This window comes from Nannospalax galili, unplaced genomic scaffold, assembly GCF_000622305.1.
Source record: "Nannospalax galili isolate Female #2095 unplaced genomic scaffold, S.galili_v1.0 scaffold302, whole genome shotgun sequence".
Taxonomy (NCBI): Eukaryota; Metazoa; Chordata; class Mammalia; order Rodentia; family Spalacidae; genus Nannospalax; species Nannospalax galili.
This window is the reverse complement of record NW_008350120.1, coordinates 4,657,875-4,682,538: the sequence shown is the minus strand read 5'-3', so window position 1 is coordinate 4,682,538 and position 24,664 is coordinate 4,657,875. Positions and strand designations below refer to the sequence as shown.

Below are 24,664 nucleotides of genomic sequence, written 5' to 3'. Positions count from 1 at the left end.
AGTTCAAAAAACATTGAACAGGCCCTAAAACATAATCCTATTTTTCAAATTAAATGAAGAAGGGAGTTTGGGGAGAAGCACAAAGTTCTGCAGGAAAAGATGGCTAAGAGTAAACAGTATTGTTCCTCTGAGTCCCATTCACTCTGCCCACTTCCTGGTGTCACGTACAAGGCTCAGAAGCTCTGGAGAAATACTGTGCCCACTCTGCTCTCTCTACTGCCTTGACAGAAGAAACTGGCTGTGCAGGTGTCCTCTGCTTCCTGTTAAGTGTCCTAGATATCTGTACTGTCCTTGAAACCGTCCTAATTTCTGTGATAAACATGGACAGAAGGTCACAGGACCTCAAGGAGCAGGTATGACCAGAAGATGGACCTATGCAGCAAAGCAAGCAGAGTGCTGGGCTGCAGACAGTGCCAGAGTGCGAACAGCACCAGGCTGCAGACAGCGCCGGGTGTGCACAGTGCCAGGCTGCAGGCAGGACAGTGTGCACAGAAGCACTAGCAGGGTTCCAGAAACCCACCCCGCTGTGCCTTAAGTAACAAGCGGCCCTCAGCACTAGAGGCACACCCAGAGAGCAAGAGGGCAACGTAGCAAATGGCAAGCCCCTGACAGGCGTGTGACTCCCTCAGACTAGTAGTTCCCAAAGTGAAAGATGATTTGAGGGATAAATATGCATTTCTGTTCATTTCGGCCAAGCCGAGACATGTCTTAAACCTTTTTGTCTATCAGTGTTTACTGTTTAAGTCAAAAAAAAAAAAAACTGCTAGTAGTGCAAAGCGCTACTGTCGTTTTCGTCCGCTAGAGTCTAGTGCTTCGTTTCCAGGTACAGTGATAGCTAATTAAATCCGTGAAACAAAGTGAGGACATTAGCCCACCAAGACTTCCAACTAGTTCCCACTGCTGCAGGGTCAAGGCCCATGGAGCCTATGAAGGCCTCATCCTCAAGGCCTGCCTGCTCTCTGCACAAAGCCACATGGGCTTCCTTCAGTTAGGAACTGCCACAGGACCTTGGCACACACCTCCCTTCTCTTAAAGGACTTGTGCCACCCCTGACTCCTTTACCCGGGTATCTCCACTTCTCCATTCAGAAGCCACTTCTGCAGCTCTTCCTGTGTGACGCATCTCACTGGCTGCCTCGGCCTGCTACTACATACCAGAGCTCACAGAGTACTCAGTTCACCATAGAGTTCGACAAATGAGGAGTGATCGAGTGTGCAGCTCCGGCATCACTAATGCCCAGTGTCCCAGTTCATGTCAGGTGTGGTGTGACAGGATTGCAGCCATCCTACAGATCAGACCTCACACTGTGACTCCAATGTTTTATCCTTCCTCCTGGAGCCACTAGGCAAGCAGAAAGCCTCACTGAAAGGCAGGAGCACCTGAACGCAGAGTCTCTGCCCAGAGACGAGCCCAGAGATCCTCCCCTCGCCATCAAGTGTCCTGTGCCCTGGCTACTGCCACAGAGGCATGCCTTGGCCAGCCCTGACTCATGGAAGGGACTCACTACAGAATATAGCAAAAAGGTTTTTCTCCCCTATCACCAACCTTTGAGAAATGTGAACCCACAAGCAAATCCAGCTGTTCGGCAGAGCCCTGAGGACTACTCTTTGCAGCTCTCCGAGGAAGGCTTGGATCTGCACTGAGGGCAGTGATGCACTGACACCCACCATCTTATGTGTCCCACCAAAGACCGTGGCCAAAGGCATGAATAGGTCCCAGCGTATGGTGCTCCTGGACAATGGGAGGTCACTGGCAGATACTCTTCCTGGCAGAACATGATGCCGCCTTGGAATAGAGGACCTTGGCCCACCAACCACGGTAAATGAAGCTGATGACACTGGAGGGAAGGGTACAAGCCTCACTCAGGATTCCAGCTATTACTCCAGTCTGGCCCCCAACCCAGCTGCAACATGACGCAGCATCCATGATGGTAGAACTCCGCAGAAATGCAGCTGTGTGGGGGTCAACCACACACCTGTAAGGAATCCCTTCCTGTGAATTCACTGGTTCACTAAGCTGCACTTTGGAACAATAGTACTTTGGCCTATCATTGGGACCCATGAAGATCTACATTAATGTCTCCTCAAGAAAAGTTAACGCAAGAGTTCCAGGGACATAGGGACCGCAGTCCCTTTTTCTGTCTGCTTCTTTGCCCAGGTGCCTTGAGCAGATCATGCTTTCTCTTCCACGATGTACTGTGCTACACACAACTGAAGAGAAGAGGCCCATCAGTCATGGACCAAACCTGACACAGACAAGATAAACCACCTTTCAAGACCATCATCTCACCTGGTCACCGCAATGGGTAGCCCCCGCACCTGTGTTCCCTGCTGTGCTTGGGCACAGGAAGGAAGCAGCCATTCAAAGAACACTGGAGACTTCTCAATGAACACAGAAGCTGGCAGACAGGCCCTTACTGGCCAATCTGGAGCAGCATTAGCATCAAAGTAAACAGAGACAGTTTACAGCCTAGGCTGACATTAAGTATATGAACAAATGAGGGAGAAGACAAAAGGACCATGGGAGCGGGCCAGCTGATAAATACACAGGACATGTAGGCAAAGGCCAAGCATCAGTGCTGGCTGGAAGGGCGAGACTAGTAAGAAGTGGGCACTTACATTACCTACTCATCAGTGAATTTCAGGTGCAGCAGGTAAGACTAGCCACTACTGGTGAACACCACCTCTCCCACACCTCAGTAACCCAGGACAAGCCTCCTGCATGGTCACACTGACGATATGGGTCTGTGGCTAGCCTGCAAAAACACAAACTCTTCAGGCGGAAGCAAAAGATAAATGCAAGTGAAAGCACAGGCCACAAAATCACTGGCTCCACTCTTTAAAACTGTCAAGGGCAAGGAACAGGCGACCAGACCCAACTGATGGTGCTATAGTAAGCAGCTGCAGGCTCTAGTGCCTCCAACCTACTCTCTGTAAGAGGGAGAGAGAGGAACGGAGAGGGGAGGAACACACCTGGCGAAGGTCTTAAGTGGACCAGACCTAAAGGCTCAGAATTTCTCTTTTATTGAAATTCTAACCAAGTAAAACTCACCACACAGGCCCCCAAGAGAGCAGGTATGCATATATTAACCTCTCTAGAGACAAGTCTGGGAACTGAGAAGACAGAGAGGACGAGATAGGCAAATTCAGTCCAACCTCCCAAAGCAAGCTCCCACAGATAAACTGGGGCCTTCTGCATGCTGTACCCAGACCTTTTAAAACAATGTAAGAGTCACAGCTGGCTTTCCCGCTGGGTGTCTGTGCTGCTCACTCTTCTCTGTGTGCCCACAGAACAAAGGACTGTTCACTTCATTTGCTGCCAAATTTCTAAAATTCCCGTTACCTGTACCAGGATATGATGGCTAAACTAAGTATCTGCTTTCATTTTTCTGACACTAAGCCACTCTGAATAAACCGTTTTCTCCTTTGAACTGAAGGACAGTGAAGGGTACTTACAGAGCTATGACCCTGTCCTGAAGCATGAACTGTGTGTTTCACAAGGGGGACACATGTGACTTTACCTAATTCTGAAATGAGACCAGGCCTTCATCCTACTGGTAAGCAATTGAGCACCCCAAGCCCAGGTCACCCAGAGGCAAGCTGGAAGCCAAGATGGGAGCTTCCAAGGGACACAGGCTGTTTATTTCCCATGAACAAGAAGAGGCTGTTAAGACTTTCTGGGGCACATGGCTGTTCTAATTGTTTTCTTCTTGTGGTTAAACAAGAAAGTTTATTTTATATTTTCTACAATTGTTCTTTTTATACTGAAGGAGAGACCAAGACTCAGAATTAAACCAGAGCTAGATGCCTGGCCCAACTGCTTAGGTGTGCTGGCCCTGGCTGGTACTGTGACACTATGACATTAGCTTGCTCCCCTGTGCAATGGGAGTGTGCGTCTACTGCCTCACAGGCCTGTGTGATACAAGCACAACGGCTGGAGAACAGCAGCCACTGCCATGACCAGCAGGGAACAGAGATCTCTGCAGAGACTCTCCCTGCTGAGTACTCCAGAATCTGGAGCAGGACCGTGACATGTCCTCTGCCTGTTAGCAGCTTTCTTCTCCTGGTGCCTCACAGCAACCTTATCCCCTCCATTTATGGGCAGAAGACTGCAATCCAGAGAAACGGAACAGGGAGCCAAGATGCAAACTACCAAATCCAGGTTCTTCAGCATCCAAGACTGGGCAGCTTCTGTACGTCACATGGCAGTGCACCAGCGTCCCTCACCTCCTGATGTTAAGAGGAGAGCGTCAAGCCCTGTATGACAAGTTTCAGAATGACCAAAGCAGAGCTGATGGCAAGCCCTTGGACAGGATGCAGCATCCTTCTCCAGGCTCTACTCAGCAGTGACCACCTGGGTCATCATGACTGAGAAACAGTACCAAGAAATCTGTTCTGGTTTGTTTGTTCATTGCTGTGACAAAATACTCTGACCACTACCAACTTGGGGAGGAAAGGGTTTATTTAGCTTACATATCCCGGGTCACAGTTCATCTGGGAGCCCAAGGTAGGAACTCAGGGCAGGAACCTGGAGGGAGGAGTGGGAGCACAGGCCATGGAGGAACGCTGCTTACTGACTTGCTCCCCTGGCCCCTGCCCAGCCTGCTTTCTTATGCAACACAGGCCCACCTGCCCAGGGGTGGCACCACCCACTGTGGGCTGGGCCCTCCCACATCACTCATCAAGAAGATGCCCCTCACACATGGCCACAGGCCAGTCCAATAGAGGCAATTACCCAATTGAGGCTCCCTCAACCCAGGTGTGTCAAGTTGACACTAAAGCTAGCCAGCACAAAATCCTTGTCAAAAAACTCTTTTCAGAAACCTTTCCTGAGTCTACAATGCAACAGCTTTAATAAAGAGGACCAATGATCTTCAGGTGTAATGAAGAGAAGGACCTGAGGCAGTTACTTAATGAAACAGAAAGTCAAGCCCAGGCTGTCTTAGACTCAGGCACTCTGAGGCCTTTCAAAAAAAACCAGGTTTAAGAAAGCCGGAGAAAGCTGGCCATGGTGGTGCATGCCTTTAATCCCAGGACTCAGAGGCATGGGCAGGAGGAAGAAATTCAAGCTACGATGTAAGGTCAGGGCCAGGTGGGCTATGAAACCTGTCTCAAAAAAACAAAACATACAAAGAAAAATGATCTGATTTTTAAACTGAGATGTGGAAAACAAGAGAAGCCCATTGTGACTCACAACTGCCTACTGCCTAATGAAGTTGTGCAATTAAAATGACACTTTAATCGGTGTGGTATGAACGGCAAGAACTCTCCTTCCCTGAACATACCAACCATGGCTCTTGCTGGTGCTGGTCATGGAGGCCAGAGTACTGGCCAAGACTGACCATGAGAAGGAAGCCACTGAACACCAAGAAGCGTGCGCTCACACTTTAGATGCAGGCCTGTAGAGCTGAGATGAGTCAAGGAGGCAGCTCTCTGAGGAAGCCTGGACTCAACCCTGGAGCGTACCTCTGCCCTGTTGGAAAGCTTTCTCCCAGCAGGCCATGTGGTCCGTGCCCCATCCAACACTCAGGAAGCCAAACCAGGCCAGCAAGCTCAAGGCCAGCCTGGGAGATGGTGAGATAAGAAAACAGGAAAGTACTTAAATAAGCTTTTACCCTATCAGAAGTCAGGAGCTCCTATCAAAGGAAGGAGTGACATGCTGTAATTAGATAAGTAAATGGAAAACCAGACATACTAACAACCCATACAGGACTGTGTTGCAAGCTTGTCCTCCCCAAACCTCCAGGGGCCCACCTGGGATGCCTGGCTCAGTGTGGACTAGAACCTAAGATTCTCACAGGCAGAGAACAGACTGAGCCCTAACATGCCAACAAGGGCAGAGGATAACCCTGACAGGTATCCACCAGCAGCTTAGGCCAAGGACAAAGGTCAAGGACAAAGGTGAGTGCACCTGACACTTGACATGACTCTTTCATTTTTGCATTGCCTCTATCAAGCACAACTTGCAACAAACCATAACTATGAATGGCTTTCAAAAATATTTCTTATCCTGGGGGGGGGGGTATTAGAGAAAGACTATTCACCCAGATAAAAGTGAACCCCTCAGTGACACATAATAAAGTTGACAAGATGCCACTGGAGGAGCTGCTGGAAAATTCTAAGACTCAGACATGATGGTCACACTCAAGGGTCACAAAGACAATCGAAACCTACTCCAAAGCACATGACTGACAGCTACTTGCGTGGAAGATTCCAGTGCTGTAAAATGAGGCAGCATGACCTGGAGTATGGCTGCACAGAAGTCTATTAGACAGAATTTGGTTTTGTTTTCACAATGGAGAAGACAGAACAGTTTACACAGATTTTTTTTTTTAAAGGAAAGATGTTTAAACGATACTCTTTGGCGTAGATACAGCCCTCCCTCGCTGCCAACCTCTAGGGGCAAGAAAGGTGCATGGGGCTGTTCCCACCACTGCTTTGAGGTGGTTCCAGTGGGGCAGATGGGAAGGTCTATGTTCAGCAGGGCTGTCTCCTCCTGGGCTTTCAACTCAAATGTAAATGAGACAGACTAATACTAGGTTTGAAAACAAGGCCCAAGGCTAAGAACACTCAGTCACTGTGGACCTAGCATTTATTGTGCCACTAACTGAAGACAGCATCACACATTACATGTAATGTAGCTCATCTGCTCGGCATCTGCATCACAAATATGAGAGAAAAAGTTTCAGAGAAAACAAAATGATGGACCTTACTGAGCGTCCATCCCACATATGACATCAAATAGGCATTATTGTATAAAAACTTCCTTAGACCACTTGGAAATCCTACTTTGTGCTACAAGCACTCAGCTAACCGGATCAGCAAACCACAGGTCTCTCATTCCTGGGGCACTGTGTTCCTCACAGGTTCAAAGCTACAGGGTCGCTTTCTCTTCAAGGGCAGACTTTGTTACCTTGAGGCAAGCACTCCCAGGTGGTCTACTCTAACAGCCCACGTGCCAAGGGTTCTGCCTCCCTCAGTTCACAAGGTAAAACCACCGCTACAGAGTTCAACAATGCCAGGACCACAGCATTTACTACAGAATTCATTGCAATTAAATCAAGAGATACAAGTGACTTGCCATAGTTAAGGTTATATAAGGAAGCAGGTACCCAGTGCCCCTCTCCACAGGAGACTTTTCTTTAATGGGCACCTACCTGCAGTGAATCACTGTTTCTAAGAGCACTAAACTCATCCTGACTGAACTGAGAGCTGTGATCCCTGTGCCTCACTGGAATGCTGGGAAAGGAATGCGCCATCTTTGAAACCATGTGGGTGAAATGACCCATGACCTCCACTCAGACTTCTGTTATGCCACTTTAAAATAAGAGAGGAATGGTCTTGAAAAGAGGTAACAGGTAGTGGTCTCTGGACAACGCTGCTTCAAAGTGGGGACATATGCACATGTGCACCCATCCACTCTGTCCACGCTGCTCACTAAACCTAAAGCTATACACAATGACTGTGTAAAGGAAATTTTATTTCTACAACAAACCTGAGTTTGTCAGATGTCATGACAAATGTTTATTACAATATGACCATCAAGGACTTACAAAAGAAGGTCAATCTGGGGGTGTCACACTGGTCATTTCCCAACACTCCAGAAACAATACTATGGGTCCCAGAGGGAAGGAGAGCTCCAATGACAGCTCACACCAGCCTCTGGAGGGAAAGGCTGCTCTGGCCGATTCCACAGGGCAGGAGGGTGCTACAGAAGTGTGTACACTGAAACCTCCAAGGCAGATTTACAGAGGAATTCATGAAACTTATCAACTTACCCCTCCTGACAACTTAATCACCCTGACCTTGGAGCCGACATGTGGCCCATCTCCGCCACCTCCACTGTTGACCCGGTGCATGACAGTCCTCTTCACACCAGGCTTGGTGTCCTGAGGCCGGCCCTGGAGGGATGGTGCTCTGGCCGCCTGTGGGGAGTCAGGGGCCTCCTCCACATCCACAGGTTTGACTTGGAGGACTTTGTGTGGCAGCGGAGACTGACTCTGAGGTACAGTTCTGGCCTGTCTCAAATGCTTCAGTGGTTTCATGTGCTGCCCTTGATACTGCATGTTAGCACCAGATGGGACAAAGTTTAATGTTTTGGGCTGAACATTCACAACGGTGACATCCTGGTTTTTAACAAGAAGTCTGGTTTTCACATTCTGCCTGCACTGGACCCCTGGAAAGGGCAATAGTGGGCTTCCGTTGGTGGGGGACGGTGTAGCTGCCAGGTCCTCTTGCTCCAAGGAGGCCTGTGGGCCATAGAGCAGCTGTTGCTGTTGCTGTTGCTGTTGCTGTTGCTGCTGCTGCTGCTGCTGCTGCTGCTGCGCAAGTCTTTCTAGCAGTTCCTTCTTCCTGGCCCCGGCCTGCTGCTGCCGCCGCAGCTCCTTCTGCTTCAGGATCTCCTCTCTCAGGCGCTTCTGCTCCTCGATCTTTAAGCGATATAACCTTGTTTCTTCATCTTCGTCAGGAAACTACAATGGAAAACACAGTTCACTTTGATTTACACAGCAGGGCGACCATGCTGATCTACTTCTACAAAGTAAGCAAATGAATTTCCCCCAAACCTTTCAATTTAGAACTTGTAAGAAGGCAAAGACCTGCTCCAAGACTAAGTATGACCCCACCCTCTAGGGAGGGGAAATTACACAGCTTCAGCTAATTTGGAAAACCTTATCAGAACATTATAAATGAAATAATGTACATTTCTACTCATTTACAAATTTGAAACCAATTAAACTATTCATAGAAAATATCAAAATATGTTCTGAATGGGAATGGCTGCAGCCGAGGCCACACTGTCACACAGGTTTTATCTGACTGTTCACTGACAAACCAACAAAAGGTGGAGTGTAAATGACCTGAAAGGCCCTGATTAGAACTATTGATTTTCCATACAGAATTTTCAGCCTGATCTCAAACTCATTTGTCACAGGATAATTGGTTATAATGAACAGCACAAGTCAATCTTTCTGACCTTGAACTCATGCACCCTCCTCAGAATCAAAATGCTGCCAATTGCAGCGTTGGAATATTAATGGTGAGAGGGCTGCCTTGAACAGCCCAGACCCAGACCACTCTAAAGGCTGTAAGAAATTCTTTCAGGTCCAGTACGTTTCATAAAAAGCATCCGATGAGTAAGTTTGCAAATTTTTTTAAAAAAGCATTCTATAAAAACCATCTATCCACATATCCTTTACAGAAGAATTAAGTCTGTTTAGAATTCGTCTAATCGTGCTGGAGAGATGGCTCAGCAGTTAAGAGCACTGACTGCTCTTGCAGAGGACCCGGGTTCTATTCCCAGCACCCACATGACGGCTACAAACTGTCCTCAACTCCAGTTCCAGGGGAATCCGATGCCCTCTTCTGACCTCCGAGGCATTGCACGACATGGGTGCACTCACATACATGCAGGCAATACACTCATACACATAAAATTTAAAACTAAATAAATAAAATTAAAAAAATAGAATTCATCTAATTATAAACCTTACCCATCTTGCACAAACTGAAGAATTAGGAACCCAAGAAAAGAGTGCTGCTGGAGCTGTGGCAGCCTCAGTGCTCTACAGGTCTGGGCTCAGCTAGAGGCAAGCCTGACCTGCCTCTTGTATGACAGGCTTCAAACAAAATCTGCGGGCAGATGAGTGGCACACTGCTACTGTGGTAATGAAAACTGAGTGAGAAGCAGGTGGTCAACAGCAGCTCAGAGCAACTCAGAGGAGCAGACTGTGGCCTCACAAAACAGGAGCCCAGACACACCACTTCCTATCACAGGGCAAGTAGTCAAGACAGGGTTTAAAGTATGCTCACAAATATAGATAATTTATCAATAAAAGACTCATCTTTTATTGTATCATTACCAAGTAGATGAATCTATGTCAATATGCTGCCTTTAACAAAAACAGATGTTACTTTTTGTGTTTAAAAAAAAAGCATAATCCTCTGTCAATGTAATATATACAAAAACTTATCATACCATGGCAACTCAAAGAAGCTCCATCTCACTTTCATAAATTATCTCTTTGTAGTAAACCTGCAGAAGAATGCTTGAGAACTCTATAAACTGGTACAAGAGGAGCAAACATGGCTTTGAGGTCCCTCTCCATGTATGGTTTAGACACTGCTATTACACAGGAAATGTGCATGGGAACCAAATTTGATCACATATACAAGTTCTAAGCGAGCTATAGAAACCAAAGACATCATTAAATTTTTAGCAAAAAATTTGGGGCGGGGGGGTGCTGGAGATTGTACATAGAGCCCAGTGAATGCCAGGCAAATGCTCTACTACTCAGCTAGGTCCACAGTCCTTTTATTTTCTTATAAACTTTAATTTTTTTTGGGGGGGGGTCTTTTTGAGACAGAGCCTCCCTGTAGACCAGGCTGTTCTGGAACTCACTATGTAAACCAGGCTGGCCTTGATCTCACAGAGATCTGCCTACCTCTCTGCCTCAGAAGTTCTGGGATTAAAGCTGTGTGCCACCATGCCTAGACCTTTTTTTTTTTAAATCACTTGTTTATTCTGATGACTGGCCATGAACTAGTGACTCTCTTGCTACACTCAGTCCTTTGGGTGTGCAGCCCAAAGCCCAGCTTGCAAAGAATTCTTTATAAACCACCCCATCCAGTTTCTAAACTCACACTGTTTTCCCATGTACTGATCATGAAACCAGTCACCCTTCTAAGAGCAGCTTATTAAATGGCATCCCAGTACTCTGACTTTGTAATTCTGGTATGATAACATTGCAACTGCTACAGTTTTGTTTTTTTTTTGTTGTTTTGTTTTTTTTTCTTTTTGAGACAGGGTGTCCCTGTAGCCCCAGCTGTCCTGGAACTCACCATGTAGACCAGGCTGGCCTCAAAATCACGAAGATCTGCCTGCCTCTGCCTCCCAAGTACTGGGATTAAAGGTGTGCGCCACCATGGCCGGCTACAACTGCTACAGTTTTATTGGAAGAAAATCCTGAACGAAAAAGTCTAATTAAAAGAGAAAGACCAGCTGTAGAGATGGCTTAGTGATTAAGAGCACTGGCTGCTCTTGCAGAGGACCTGGGTTCAATTCCCAGCACGTACATGGCAGCTAACAACCATCTTTAACTCTAGTCCTAAGGGATCTGATGCCCTCTTCTGACCTCCACAGGCACTGTAAGACACGGGTACACTTACACACATGCAGGCAATACCCCCCCCCCACACACACGCACGCACGCACGCACGCACACACACGCAGACACAAAATTTTTTTAAAATCTAAAATAAAAAAGACAAAAGCAGTGTTAAGTGGTTTTATAAAGCTAAAGGACGACCTGCCTGAGCACTGAGGGAAATGCTTCCTGCCACCTCTCCCTGCACTGCTCTAGTACACTCAAGAGGAAGTTGCTCCTGGCGTTAAGTGCGTCCTCGTCCTGACTGGCTCCAGCACATGCCTTACTGTGTTTTAGCCTCACTTGAAAAGGCAGAAAGGCTGAGGCATGTCAGGGTGAGGACTTCAAACTAGAAACTGTGAAATGCTGGTCGACACTTACCGCTTGTACTTGGAAATTTTTGCACCTTTCTAAATTACCAAATACAAGTGAGGTTAGAGAACCACCTGGGTTTTTAAGTAAAGTTTTCTTGAACTCAGGCACATCTATTCATGTGAGAACTGTTCATAAACTGCCTTGTGCCACAGTGGTAAAGCTAATTATGATGGCTTGAATTATAAAGTCTAAAACATCTGCTAAACCTGGGTCCATGTTGATTCTATATAATGCAAAAATAACTGTACACATATACAAAAGTTTAATATGTAAACTTAAAATGTAAACTAATAAATTTCTTTTGTTTTTATTGAATTTGTGTATTTTATATAGAATATCTGAAGTAGTCTTAATCATCTTTATACCCCCATCCCCATTGGCACCCTCCTCATAGCCACCACCCCCACTGTCATCTGTGTTAAGGCCCACTGTGTCAAGTCAGTGTTCCCCAGTGCAGGTCCATCCACTGAGGTCTAGTCAGCCTATCTAGGAGTCCCTGGTTTTGGGAAGATCGGCTCTTCCTCACCCAGCAGCAGTCAGTTGCCAGTGTTTCCTCAGCTAAGATTGGGGTCTGCTGATCATTTCCCCAGTTCTATGCTGGGTTTTTGTCTCCCTAAGTTTGCATAGGACTTGTGTATGCCGACACCATTGCCATAGAATCATATGAGCAGGCGCCCAGGAGCTTGTAGGACTCTCTTTCCATATGGTCCTGCACTTCCTCCCTGACTCTTACAATCTTTCTGCCCCCTCTTCCACAATGGTCCCTGATCCCTGGGTGGGTGAACTTTCCTGTCCAAGGACCAGCAATCTGCTGACTCTTAATCTCTTCTACATTTTGGCCATTTGTGACCTTTTGTGTTCCTGGCCCTCTGTTGCATGAGGGATCTTCATTAATGAGAATTGAGATATCCATTAGTGTCATCTTTATTACCCCTGTTCTATGTTCCATGCACCTTATGTGTAGAGGTTGAGTATGGATCCAGATATAACTTCAAGAACCAGAATAATGAAAAGGAACCAGGGAGGTAAAGGGAAATAAGGAACCCGAGAGAGAACAGTAGGAGACAGATGTTACTAAGGGAGAAATGGATAAAAATGGAGTTATTTAAATGGGACAGGGGAGGGAGTGTTATACAATGAAACTTGGGGATAAAGGGAAAGGAGGTGCCCAAGAGAGGTGGGACCATAGGAGACTGGTAGCATCAAGGGAGAAATGGGGAAAACGGGGACACTTTAAATGGGGAAACCATGGCAGGAGGGCTGGGGGAGGGGAATAAATAATGCCTAGCTAGCGAGTTTTAAAAAAAAAACAGAGGGAATCATATTAGTCCAACAACCTAATGAATGATAAATTACACATACAGTATCGCTACATGAATCCACATACGTAGCTAAAGGCTACATAACAAGAAACAGTGCCAGTCAGGAGAAACCTTCCATGAGTTGTTGGCCAGGGTGGTCCAAGAGACTCCCAAAATTACTCAGGCTATTGCCACAGTCCTTGATGGCCTCCCAGAACTTGAAGGCAAGACCCTACTGCTGAAGACAGGAAATACTTTAGATACAGGATTTGAACAATAGAGCTAGAACTGACCCGAAACCACTTTCCCTGAAGGCGAGCTCTCATAGCTTTGGAGAGCACTATAAAGGTGCCAAGGATGGTCCAACAACCAGCTTCAAGACCAAATAACCACATCAATGACCCTCAAAGCATACGTCATTGGTGCAGTAGTAGCACTTTTATCTTGGGGGCAATCAACAGCTACCTAATTGGACTAAAAGCCTACTCAACAGGAGGAAACTCAAGTGTAAAAAACATAACCAAATACACATGGCTGGAGAGGTCATAGATCTTGAGAGAAAGCCCCAAGACTGTCACATCCCTAGACAAATGTAATTTCTTACTATGCGCAAAAGATGTATTCTTATATTTACAGACAAACACCCCAGTCACCACTCATCAAAGAAGCTTATTTTGCACAGGTCTGAGACTATTACCAAGCACCAGAACTGGTCACACATGGACACTGTCTATGAATTGCCCAGGCGTAAACTGTAATAAAATTTAATACTCTCTAGTGACTGTTAGAGTCTTTTTGTTTGTCAACACGAGGGACTGAACCTGGAAGGTCATCGTGCATGTTGGTCAAGCACTCTGCCACTGAGTTACATCCCCAATGGTACAAGTATTTTTTCTTTTTAATTTTTATCTTATGAGTGGCTTTGCCTCCATGCATGTAAGTGCACCCATGCTGTGCAGTGCCCGAGGAGGACAGAAGAGAGCATCAAATCCCTGGAACTAGAGCCACAGATAGTTGCCAACTGCCATGTGGGTGCTGGGACTCAAACCTGGGTCCTCTACAAGAATAGACAGGGCTCTCAACCACTGAGCCATGTCTCCAGCCCCCAAACGATTATCTTTTATGAAAATGGCTATGAGGCTAAAAAGAAGAATCCATTTGGGGAAAAAAGTGGGAAGAGTCTGTGACTCTCCGGATGAATGAGCTGAGTGCTGGTTCATACGTGGCAGTGAGCCTCCCACTCCAGGTTAACACTCTCCAGTACAGAAGAGGTGGGCAGTAAAGCCCCTGCCCCAGGCAGGCACTCTGCAGTAAGGTGAGATCCTACCTCTGGTTCGACTTTTGCTTCTTCCTTAGGTTGAGCCCCAGGGCTGGGTGGTGTGACTTTTGCATCCGTCTTCCCCTGTGGGCTCCTGGAAGCCACCACAGCCCTGCAGGGTGGGGAGGTGCTGACAACTGGCTTCACCTGAGCGGCAGGCGTAGAGGAGCAACGACTGCTTTTCATCTCCATGACATGCGAAGGTGCTATGGGGAGTTCACGTAAATTACTGTTTCTGGGAGCAGTGGGCTGCATCTGCTGCATGGGTCGTTTGGTTATGTTCTGAGATGCTGCATTCTATCACAAAAGGAAGCAAAAGTTCATCAGTGAAGACATCATGAGCATTCACTACCATGAGAACTAACTTCTCTTTTGTCAAGTGGATGCCTGTCTTTCTCTTTGGCAAGTACTTTTTATACATAAATGCTGCTCCCCAACTCCCACCCTCCAATGCTGAGGACCAGGGCATAGGCTCCTGGCTATGAAAGGCACACCAGGTGATTTTTCAATATACAGACTAACATTTTTAACAACTCTGAGAGCCAAAACAGAACAAAACAAAAACCAAAAACTACTCTTCCCGATTCAAGGAGCCAACTGGATCAACGGTACACCATTTCCATTTAAAATGGAACCAAGACCCAAACACTGTTACAATCTTACAAAAAGCTCTCTGGAAGAGAAGGGACCACAGACGTGCCCCATGGGGAAGAGTCTCAGTTACTTCCATCCTGGGGATGCAGAGGAAGAATCAGTCAAGAGATCAGAGGTGGCTGGGACACTGGGTGTCTGACCCTGCCATTACCTTGACAACAAGCCCAGGTTACCCAATGTGCACAATGCCTCTCTACCTAGAAAGCTCTTCATTGCTTACAGCTTTGAGTCACATTATTTACAACACAAAGAGGCAGATATTAAGAAAATCAAGGTTCAAAATAGCTAAGTGACACATTCAAAGTTTAAGGTTAAATAAAGGAGGAGAGTACTAAAAGGAAAGTCTACAGATAAGAACTCTGTAGGCCACACTATGCTTTGTCCTGAAAAGAAGATCGGTCAAGTGCTAATGGAGGACAAGGTGATCAAGTGCTAATGGAGGACAAGGTGATGTCTCCATTTTATTTTCATCAGCAATCTATTATTTTCCAGTTTCTTTCAATACATGACAAGCCACACACTTGCTGATAGTGTGTAAACACAAATATAAGTTAACTTCTCACAACCACGTGTAAGCTCTTTGAAATCAGAGATCTTTTTTGTTCTTTGCTGTATTCCAGGAACCTGAGGGGTGCCCGGGAACAGGGCACTTTTCCTGAATCACTCACTCATAAGCCACCTGCCTGGCAGAGTGACTGCCATCCAACAGCACGTTCTAATCATCAGAGAATTAAAGAAGTGAACATTAACATAGCCTTTAAGGTACAAAAAAGATGTCTACAGTTTAATTTTTTTTCTAAGTATTAAAAAGAATGGTTTTACTTCAGAAAATGTACGACATGTTTAGTAATTTTAAACAAAACTAGAAAATAACGTAACAGAAATTATGTCCTTCCAATTCTGTAACACCCCAGGAAATCACAACAAAGGCATGGACACTCACATGCCGCAGCCCCTGGCGTGAAGTGCACTGCATCCGGCTGCTGCTGGGCTGAGGCTGAGCAGTCTGTACGTGTGGCCTGAACTGTGGCTGAGACATGGGCATCAGAGGAGGAGGAGGAGCAGATAGGTGGTGGTGATGCTGATGCTGCTGTGGCTGGTGCTGAGGGGGAGGCTGATGCTGGGGGGGAGGCTGGTGTGGAGGCTGGAGAGGCGGCTGGAGGGGCGGCTGATGCTGGTGATGCTGGGGCTGCTGCTGAGGCTGCTGAGGCTGTGGCTGTGGCTGATGAGGTGGTGGCAAAGGAGGATGCAAGGGCCCCTTATGTTCCAAAAGAAAGGAAAACAACAGCTTACAGACAGACTTCAACTTAACAGTTTTCTTAAAATTTCAACATAAGAAGAAGCTTCATGTGGAACCATGCCTTCACTTCAGACTTACTGACAGGTAACACATCTTAAATGCAGTAATAGGCCAACAGTCACCATCTTATATGCCCTAGGGCACTGTGACACTGGATACAGAAACTAACACACAGGCAACCTTCAGAAGGTTGCTCAAATGGTGAAGACAGCCCAGGGCCTGGGAAGCCCACAGGACACTGCCCAAGCAAAGGAGCTCTGGGACGGACACTGCTGCAAGACAGACGAAGGGCCCCAGTTCATGCAGCTGTCACGTGGTAACGGAATTACTTCAGTTCCATAAACTCATTTATATTTTATTTCTGCAATGCAGAAGAAATTAATTTTATTTTTTGGAAAGAAAAAATTCAAGCATTTAATCCTTTATGAACCCTACAAATAATAATTTTCTTTTTTTATCTTAGACACATTAGGCCCAGCAGCAGGTGCCTTTACAGGGTAGGTCATCCTGCTGGCCCCAGACGCACTCTTGGATTCTACAGGTCTCTAAAATAGTTAACAAGTGTCTGTCTATCTATCTATCTAAATTCTTCTGAGAGTGTCTCCCAAGTGTTGGGATTAAAGGCACAGGCCAACCACACACCCTACTCAATCACTGTATTTCCTCAAAGTTAAAGAAAATATAAAGAAATACTGGGTGGGAAAGACTGCACAAATTCCTGCGTTGGCTCAGGAAATGCACTTCCAGCAGAGGGCGCACAGTGAACAGCTAAACTGCTTTTTCCTCCCCACAAGGGCCCTTTCCTCGTCCAACAGGAACAGTGGGCAAAGCACTTTATCTACACTGGCGAACCTTTAAAGACAACTTACAAGATAAGCAAATGCATTATCGAAACATATTCTTATTTTATTAGTGTATACCCCTTTAAAATTCCAGGAGTGACATTTCTTCATCTCCCAGAAAACAAGCATCACCTTTTCCATAAAACTGTCAAGAGAGCTCCTTGTGATAGAACCCTTAAACCACTCCTCATCAATCAGCAGGCTGACTACAACACCAAGTTTCCCCTTTGTGCTCTTGAACACAGAGGTTCAGCACTGCCCGGACAGGGTTTCCCTCAGGGCTGGCTCACGTGCATACCTGCAGGTTGGGCTGTGCATGTGTGGGCAGGAACGGCTGTCCAGGGCTGGGCAGGAACGGCTGTCTAGGAGGAATGAAAGGCCGGGCTGTTGCTGACCCTGGCTGGCTGAAGTGCAGGATCCCCACTGGACCTGGGGGCTGCAGGGCTGGTCTTACAGGCCTCTCTCTCGGAAACACTGGCTGCTGTCCCTGCTGATTAAATGCTGGTCCAGGCTGAGTGAACGGTAAGGGGCTCTGAGCAGGAACAGGATGGCTGCTGTTCAGAAGTGTGGGGGGTGGTGGTGGTGGAGGGGGACTTCGCTGTTCCAAGAAAAGATGACTAGGGAACCTTGGTTCACCTGAAACTGAAGAGTGACACAACATTAGCTTCAAGTTAGAAAGACCACAGTTCTTAGACAAGCACTTTCAGGAGCCATCTTACTGTCCCCAAATGTTAGCAGAGTATTTTATAAAGAATTCCAGATTTCAGCTATGGCTTTGTAGGAATTTTTCTATAAACGAATTGCTCTGTATAAAACTTCCACATTTTGGATATCAACCCACTTTAGCACATCAAATGCCTGGCAGAGTCATGGTGTCACGAAGCTGACCAACCTCGTGTTTTAACAGTAGCTGCACAGGCCACTACTCGCTGAGGCTTCCATCACCTCATCCGTGCCCACCATCCCTTCATGTACCTCCCAAGAAGAAAGGGTCTCGATCCTGAGGTGGGGGAGGGGCTCTCCACTGGTCCTGGAGAGGAAGTCGTGGCGGCTGGCTAAAACTGTTAGGAACAGGTCCGGGTGTATGCTGTGGAAATTCTGGAGGACCCTAAAGAATGATGATGGAAAACAGAGTAAAAAATGAAAAATATGCTGTAGTTTTCAGAAATATATACATGATTCCAAGCTTTCCTCTTGACTCTTTCCTATGGTCAACCTACTTCTACCATCTCCCACTCACTCTAAATATATGCATGTGTATATAGATATATAACTATCTAGTCAGGCATGGTGACGTACTCCTTTAATCCCAGCACTGGGAAGGCAGAGGCAGGCTGATCTCTGTGAGTGTGAGGCCAGCTTGGTCCACATAGCAAACTCCAGGTCAGCTGGGGCTACATGTCTCAAAATCAAAACAAGCAAACAAATAGGATATATAAATATCCACACACATATACACACATGTGAATGTCATGCTACAAAATAAGTGATCCTTCCATAATGAAACAGTCAAGTATCAAAATGCCGCATCAAGAGATTAAGCCACGTTCCAACATTGTTAGAACACGTAAGAACGTGGGTCTGAGGCTTACTGGAATCCATGCGGTTGCCGACCTTCTTTCCTATTAATCCAAAAGACTAAATGTCGACTTTGGACATCCATGACATTTATCTTCTCAAAGATGCTATTCTTTGCCATCTATTTAACACAACCATAAGCTACAGCTATGAAGCTGCTTTTCTTCAAAAATAAAAAAAAAAAAGAAAGAAATTCAATTTGTACCATAACAGAAAATCAGCAACCTCTGAGATAACAGAAAAATGTGAAATCAAATTACTACGAGAAGCAACATACAGTTGATTGCTTTGGATAAAAACAACTTAAATTTGGGCTACGGTATGTATATAGCTTGGTGGCAGAGCCCTTCCCCAGAATGTGAGGCCCTAGGTTCGGTATCTAGTACCACAAAAAAAACAAACCAAACCAAGGGCATTTTCCAAGAACTAAACGCAGCAGGAGGACTCCGGAGAGAGGGAACGGCTTCATTTCGCAGTTGGCCTTTAATATATCCACTGAGATTTTAAAGCTACTGTGTTACAATGAACCTAAGGAGAACTGCTATTCAAAAATGAAAAAAAGAGTCATTAACTGCTCTAAAAGGAACTAACATCAAATTATTTGAATTTCTTATCACCTCACGCACTGGAACTAAGCCAGTATTTCTCAATTTTTAAAATGAAGCTTCTGAAGCTGGGGAGAAGGCTGTGGTCAGAAACACACACTGCCCCTGGGGAACCAACTTCAGCTCCCAGCTCACACTGGGCAGCTTAGAAGCACTTGTAACTCCTGCTTGGAGGCATCCAACACCCTTTTTGGCCTCTGAGGACACCTGCACTCATGTGCACATATATTCAGACATACACGAATCCCCAATTAAAAATAAATTTTTAAATGATGCTTCGTCGCCATAAACTTTAAAACTCTTAATGCCCTGCTTCTTGTTTATTACTGATTTTAGCTATACCCTCTGTGACCCCATTTTGTAACTCCAGAAATGCTTTTTCTGACTCCTCTTAGTCTGCTCTAGGGCTAGCAAAATAGATCAGTGGACTGTGTTATCGCCAAGCCTGACAACCTCAGATTGATCCCCAGAACCCATGTGATAACAAGGCATGGTGGTACACGCCTTTAGTCCCAGCCCTTGGGAGGCAGAGGCAGACAGATCTCTGTGAGATCAAAGCCAGCTTGGTCTACATAGTGAGTTCCAGGCCAGTTGGGGCTACAGGGAGACCCTGTCTCAGAAAGACCAAAAGAAAAACAAAACCAACTGTCACAAGCTGTCCTCTGACCTCTAAACATATATGTAAAAACAAACAAACATGAAGGTCTGCTTTAGGGCTGAGGAGATGCTCAGCAGGAAAAGTGCTTGTTGTGTGAGCACTAGAACCTGAATGCTGATCCCCAGCACCCACATAAGCAGGGCAGAGCACACTGGAACTCCAGCACTGGGGGCAGTGGTCAGGGGCAGAGCAGAAGCAGGAGGATCCCCAGGGCTTACTGACCAACTAGCCTAGCTAAAATGGTGAGCTCCAGGTTCAGAGACACACTCTGCCTGGAAAGCCACACTGGAGAAGCACCCCGTGTCACCCTCTGGCCTCTACCTGTACACACAAGGCTACACACAGATTAGTACAGAGAAACCACTAAGATTCATTAACATAGTTTGCACTGAGAAGTGTGACATTCACAGAGCAAAAGCATTTCACTGAGCAGCTGAAAGGGGCAAGACTCCAGCACTAAACTAGCCACTGCCTGTAAGAGGTAAACTAGTACTCACAACCTGAAAAGTGTGAATGAAAGATGGGTATTCAGCTTATGAATCACCACCTGAAGACACATCTCAATCCATCCCCGACCTACCAAGGACAGTGATAAATGAGCTTCCCTCAGGAAACAGAGTGGGCACCACTGGTCCTAAGGTTGGATTTGTTCACACAAATGATTCCACAGGACCAACCACCTACCCGGGATGTGAGTTGGTCAAGGAGGAGACTTATCCCTCTAATACCCAACCTGGGTGGATCCTGGTCAGCAAGACAGTATCACAGAGTCTGTCAATCTTAGAAACAGTGGAGCCATCACTGTGGGCAGCTCCAAAGTAACTTGGTACACAAGGACAAGGTGTATTCCTGTCTCAGGATCTGGTACTTGGCATGCTCACAAGAGGTTACTTGAATTAAATGCCAGCTGTCCTGGTTATATAGTAGGCTTGATGTCCAGGCCAGCCAGGGGAGTGGGTCTAAATCAAAGATCACATACTCTCTACCCACCAGTGGTGATTCTCAGAGAGTTTTAAAATCACCCTGTGAGAGGCTGGAGAGATGACTCGGTGGTTAAGAGCACTGGCTGCTCTTGCAGAGGACCTGGGTTCAATTGCCAGCACCCGCATGGCAGCTAACAACTGTCTATAACTCCAGTTCCAGGGGATCCAGTACCTTCTTTTGACCTCCTTGGGCATTACACTACAGGGGTGCACTTACACACATGCAGGCAATACACTCATACACATAAAATAAAAATAATGAATAAAATATTTAAAAATAAATAAAATCACCCTGTGAATAAAATATTTTAAAATAGATAAATAAAAATCACCCTGTGAATGCATCAAAAGTCAGTCAGGATCCAGGGCTTCATAATCAGTTACTTCTAAAGATCAGAAATGTTCTGGTTTGAAGACAGTGCCATCATCCAATGCCCACATGAGGCCCTTTGCCTCATCAACATGTAGCCAGGAAACAAATCTTGTGGGGTCCATGACAGCTAATCTCAAACGTCAACTCGACACACCTGAGAGGAGGGACCTCAGCTGGGCTATTACCCCCATCACAGTCACCTGGAGGCATTTTTCTTGATTCCTAACTGCTGTAGGAGGACTCTGCCCGCTGTGGGAGGTTCCACCCCTGGGCAGGTGATCCTGGGTTGTGTAAGTAGACTAGATGAGCAAGCCAAAGGGGAGTGAGGCAGCAAATCTGCATGCTCCACGGTCTCAGCTACAGCTCCCACCTCCAGGTTCCTGCCTGACTTCACTCAGTGACAGCCTGAGACCTGGGTTGTAAGCTGAAATAAACTCTCTCCTCTCCAAGTTGCTTTTGGTCAGTGCTTTATCACAGCAACAGAGAAGCAACCAGAACAGTGTCAAATCACTACTCAAAGTCAAAATCATACCACTATCTTAGAATTTTTAAATTACACACTTTTTCACTCAACTAACCACATCAGAGTTCATTTGAAACAAAACAACAACAACAAAAACAGTTGAAGCTCCCAGTTCCTTTCAGTCAGAAAGAATGAAAACGCAGTGTGGGGGTTTGGCCCACATAACAGGCATTTTACCAAGATTACGACAATGGAGATTCTGACAGACAAACTCTCCCCTGACATATGAAAGTAGTAGTATGTCTGTATCTTATTTGGAACTGTGAATTTTGGAAGTTCTGTCACATTATACATAAGCTTCCACAGTCCATGTATTTCTTTACAAATTACTGGCTCAGGTTTTTGCCTCAGACAAACATGCTAATCCCCATAAGAAAAAAACACACTCCTCTCAGAAACCCTGGCATAGAAACACTCTGATCCCTCATTCCAGAGATGCCCTGGCCTGACTCCGTGCTCCTCGGGGTTTGTCTCAGGCCCACCCTGCCTGCAGACCACAGATGACCCACACACTGCTGACCTCCCTGCCTGCAGTCAGGCTGTTCAGGACAATGAGATAACAAGCCTCATTATAGCAAATTAGAATCACTAAGTGTGTATCCTTTTTTTTTTTTTTTTTTTGATCTTTTTGAGACAGGGTCTCCCTGTAACTCCAGCTGGCCTGGAACTCATTATGTAGACCAGGCTGGCCTCGAACTCACAGAGATCTGCCTGTCTCTGCCACCCAAGTGCTGAGATTAAAGGCCTGAGCCACCATACCCAGTGTTTGTATCTAATTTTAACTGGCCCATCCATGTTGCTGGGCAGTTTTTCTCTCCCCTACTCATAGTCCACTCCTCCCACTGCCCTGGTCCTTTCTCATCTGAGCATCCCCTATGCCCACAATGGCCTGGGCAGACTCGCTGCATTTAAGTACTGTTTCCAGTCATTACTAATGTAGTGTGGTCATTTTAACAGCAGCCTATTTAAGGTGACATCAACTTTCATTCTACTCCTGCACTTGGTAACATTCCCATAGAAACAAACAGCATGCAGAATATTAACAGGCTTTAAGGCACACTGCTGATCTGGTCTTTACTGGTAAGCATGCTTCAGGTCCTGCCTTGTTAGCGATGTTAATGAGCCGATGACAAAGCAGAGAGAGGAGGAATCGGAAAGGACAACAGGAAGAGTGAAAACCACAGGCGGGAGAATTACTCAATGAAACCTACACAGCACTTGTATTTACAGCTGGAAATCAGCAAGGCCCTCACTGTAAAAAGTTCATCCGCTTACAACTTTTACCTCTTTCAACATAGGGTGCAACAAAGCCTCATTTATTCACCACTAACTGTCACTGTGTAATTACACATCTCCCTCCTCCCTCAGCTGCACCTACCTCCTTGCAGAACTGGAGGGACTCACTACAGGGTACACCTGGCCCTCTTGGGCACAGGGCTCCTCATTAACCCCTTTCCTTCTCTCTCCACCACAGTTAACTTCCAGTCCTCCACCAAGTTTTCTCATTATAGATAAGGCCAAGTGTAACTGGGCGAGCAGACTGGCTCCTGCTCCACCATGGTGAGGGTCTGTTAAGTTCTCATCTGCCATAGGAGACCAGGGAATGTGCTCCCTTCTCCACTGCTTCAACGTTTGCTCAAATGAGAAGTTACCGAGTTAGGAGGCACTCAGGAGACCAGTGTACACCGTTTCCAATAAAGGCATCAAGCTGCCTGAAAACCAGGCACACTGCTCCTTTGTGTGTGCATGTGTGCATGAATGTGGAGACAGAGGACAACCAGAGGTCATCTCTCCAAAGGTGCTGTTCACCTTGCTTTAGGACACACCTTACTTTATGAGTCTCTGGTTTGGAGCTTGCCAAGGAGGCTAGGCTGGCTGGCCAGCAAGCCCCAGGGATCCACCTGTCTCCACCTCCCCAGGGCTGGGATTACAAGCAAAGGCTAGCAGTTTTTTCCGTGGGTTCTAGGGCTTGAACTCAGCTCTCCATCCTTGATGCAGCAAGCCCTTTACCACCTGTGCCATCCCCAGCCCCTAGACACAACACTCTGACTCTCTGAGCACTATCTGATTCCAGGAAAGATGACTTTAAATATTTGTAACTGCTAAAGACACTTTTTAATATTAAACTGAAAAACACCAGGATCTCAAACCCTGTCCCTTGGGAAAGCTAATGCTGTTATTTACCTCTGGTGAGATGTCTGTGTGCTGCTTAAATGTGTGTCGACAGGCATTAATGTGTATGATCTGCAGCAAAGCTTCCAGATCCCACGTTCAGGGAACATGAGCGTGAGGTTCATGCTCCAATCCAGGAGGAGGACCATAGGAGGTCCAGAGGTTGAAAAATTTTGAGAGTCACAGGGCGGTAAGATGTGCCGTATTTACCAACAACACAGGAGAGCAGAGCAACACAAACCAGCACACAGGCCTAAACAGACACAGACACAAACAGACACACAGGCTGGCAAAGGGAGACTCAGGCCAGGCCCCCACCTCTGACCTCAAGGTCATATTTACAAGAACAACACAAAAGTGGCACTCTGCCAAACTGTTACATAACAGATTACCCCAGGGTATAAACTATGCAAAACCAGATAAAGATGTGTTATGTGGTTTGTCTACCTGAGTCAGGAGCAAGGGACCTAAGAGAACTCGGGCGACAAATTGGCTCAGCCGGCAGGATGGCGCTGGAAACGACAAACCCAGGGAGTTTGGGAAAAGCAAGGGAACTAATGGCAGCGCCGACGTGGATTTCACAGTGGATTATAAAATATGTAACTAAAAAGGGGCCGGCCATTAAGAAGCGTGGGCCACAGCTGTGTTGTAAATGTGGGGAAACAGCCCAGTTGCGGGTATATGAAAATTTGTTAAAGGTTATAGAAAATCTAGAAAAACTTTTACAAGACTGGGACACAAGCAGAGAACCCAGAGAGGGGGCGTGGCCACTTTGTACTGGCAGATTCAGTTGCAGAACTTGAGAGAGAGAAAAAAACAGGACATTTTAACTCCAAGGA

The 24,664-nt window shown here is 46.3% G+C and overlaps 1 protein-coding gene across 5 annotated transcripts in view; it reads right to left on the bottom strand.

Annotated features, from left to right (window-relative positions):
• The window catches only part of Rbm33 (RNA binding motif protein 33), a gene marked incomplete at its 5' end in the record, with an annotated part of 100,276 nt that overhangs the window by 18,556 nt on the left and 57,056 nt on the right, over positions 1-24,664 (bottom strand). For all 5 annotated transcript variants that reach the window (XM_017801706.2, XM_017801707.2, XM_017801709.2 and 2 more), the window contains 5 exon segments: positions 7,778-8,470; positions 14,147-14,434; positions 15,735-16,049; positions 17,232-17,575; positions 17,909-18,041. In XM_017801706.2, the coding sequence (XP_017657195.1) occupies positions 7,778-8,470; positions 14,147-14,434; positions 15,735-16,049; positions 17,232-17,575; positions 17,909-18,041 (1,773 nt within the window).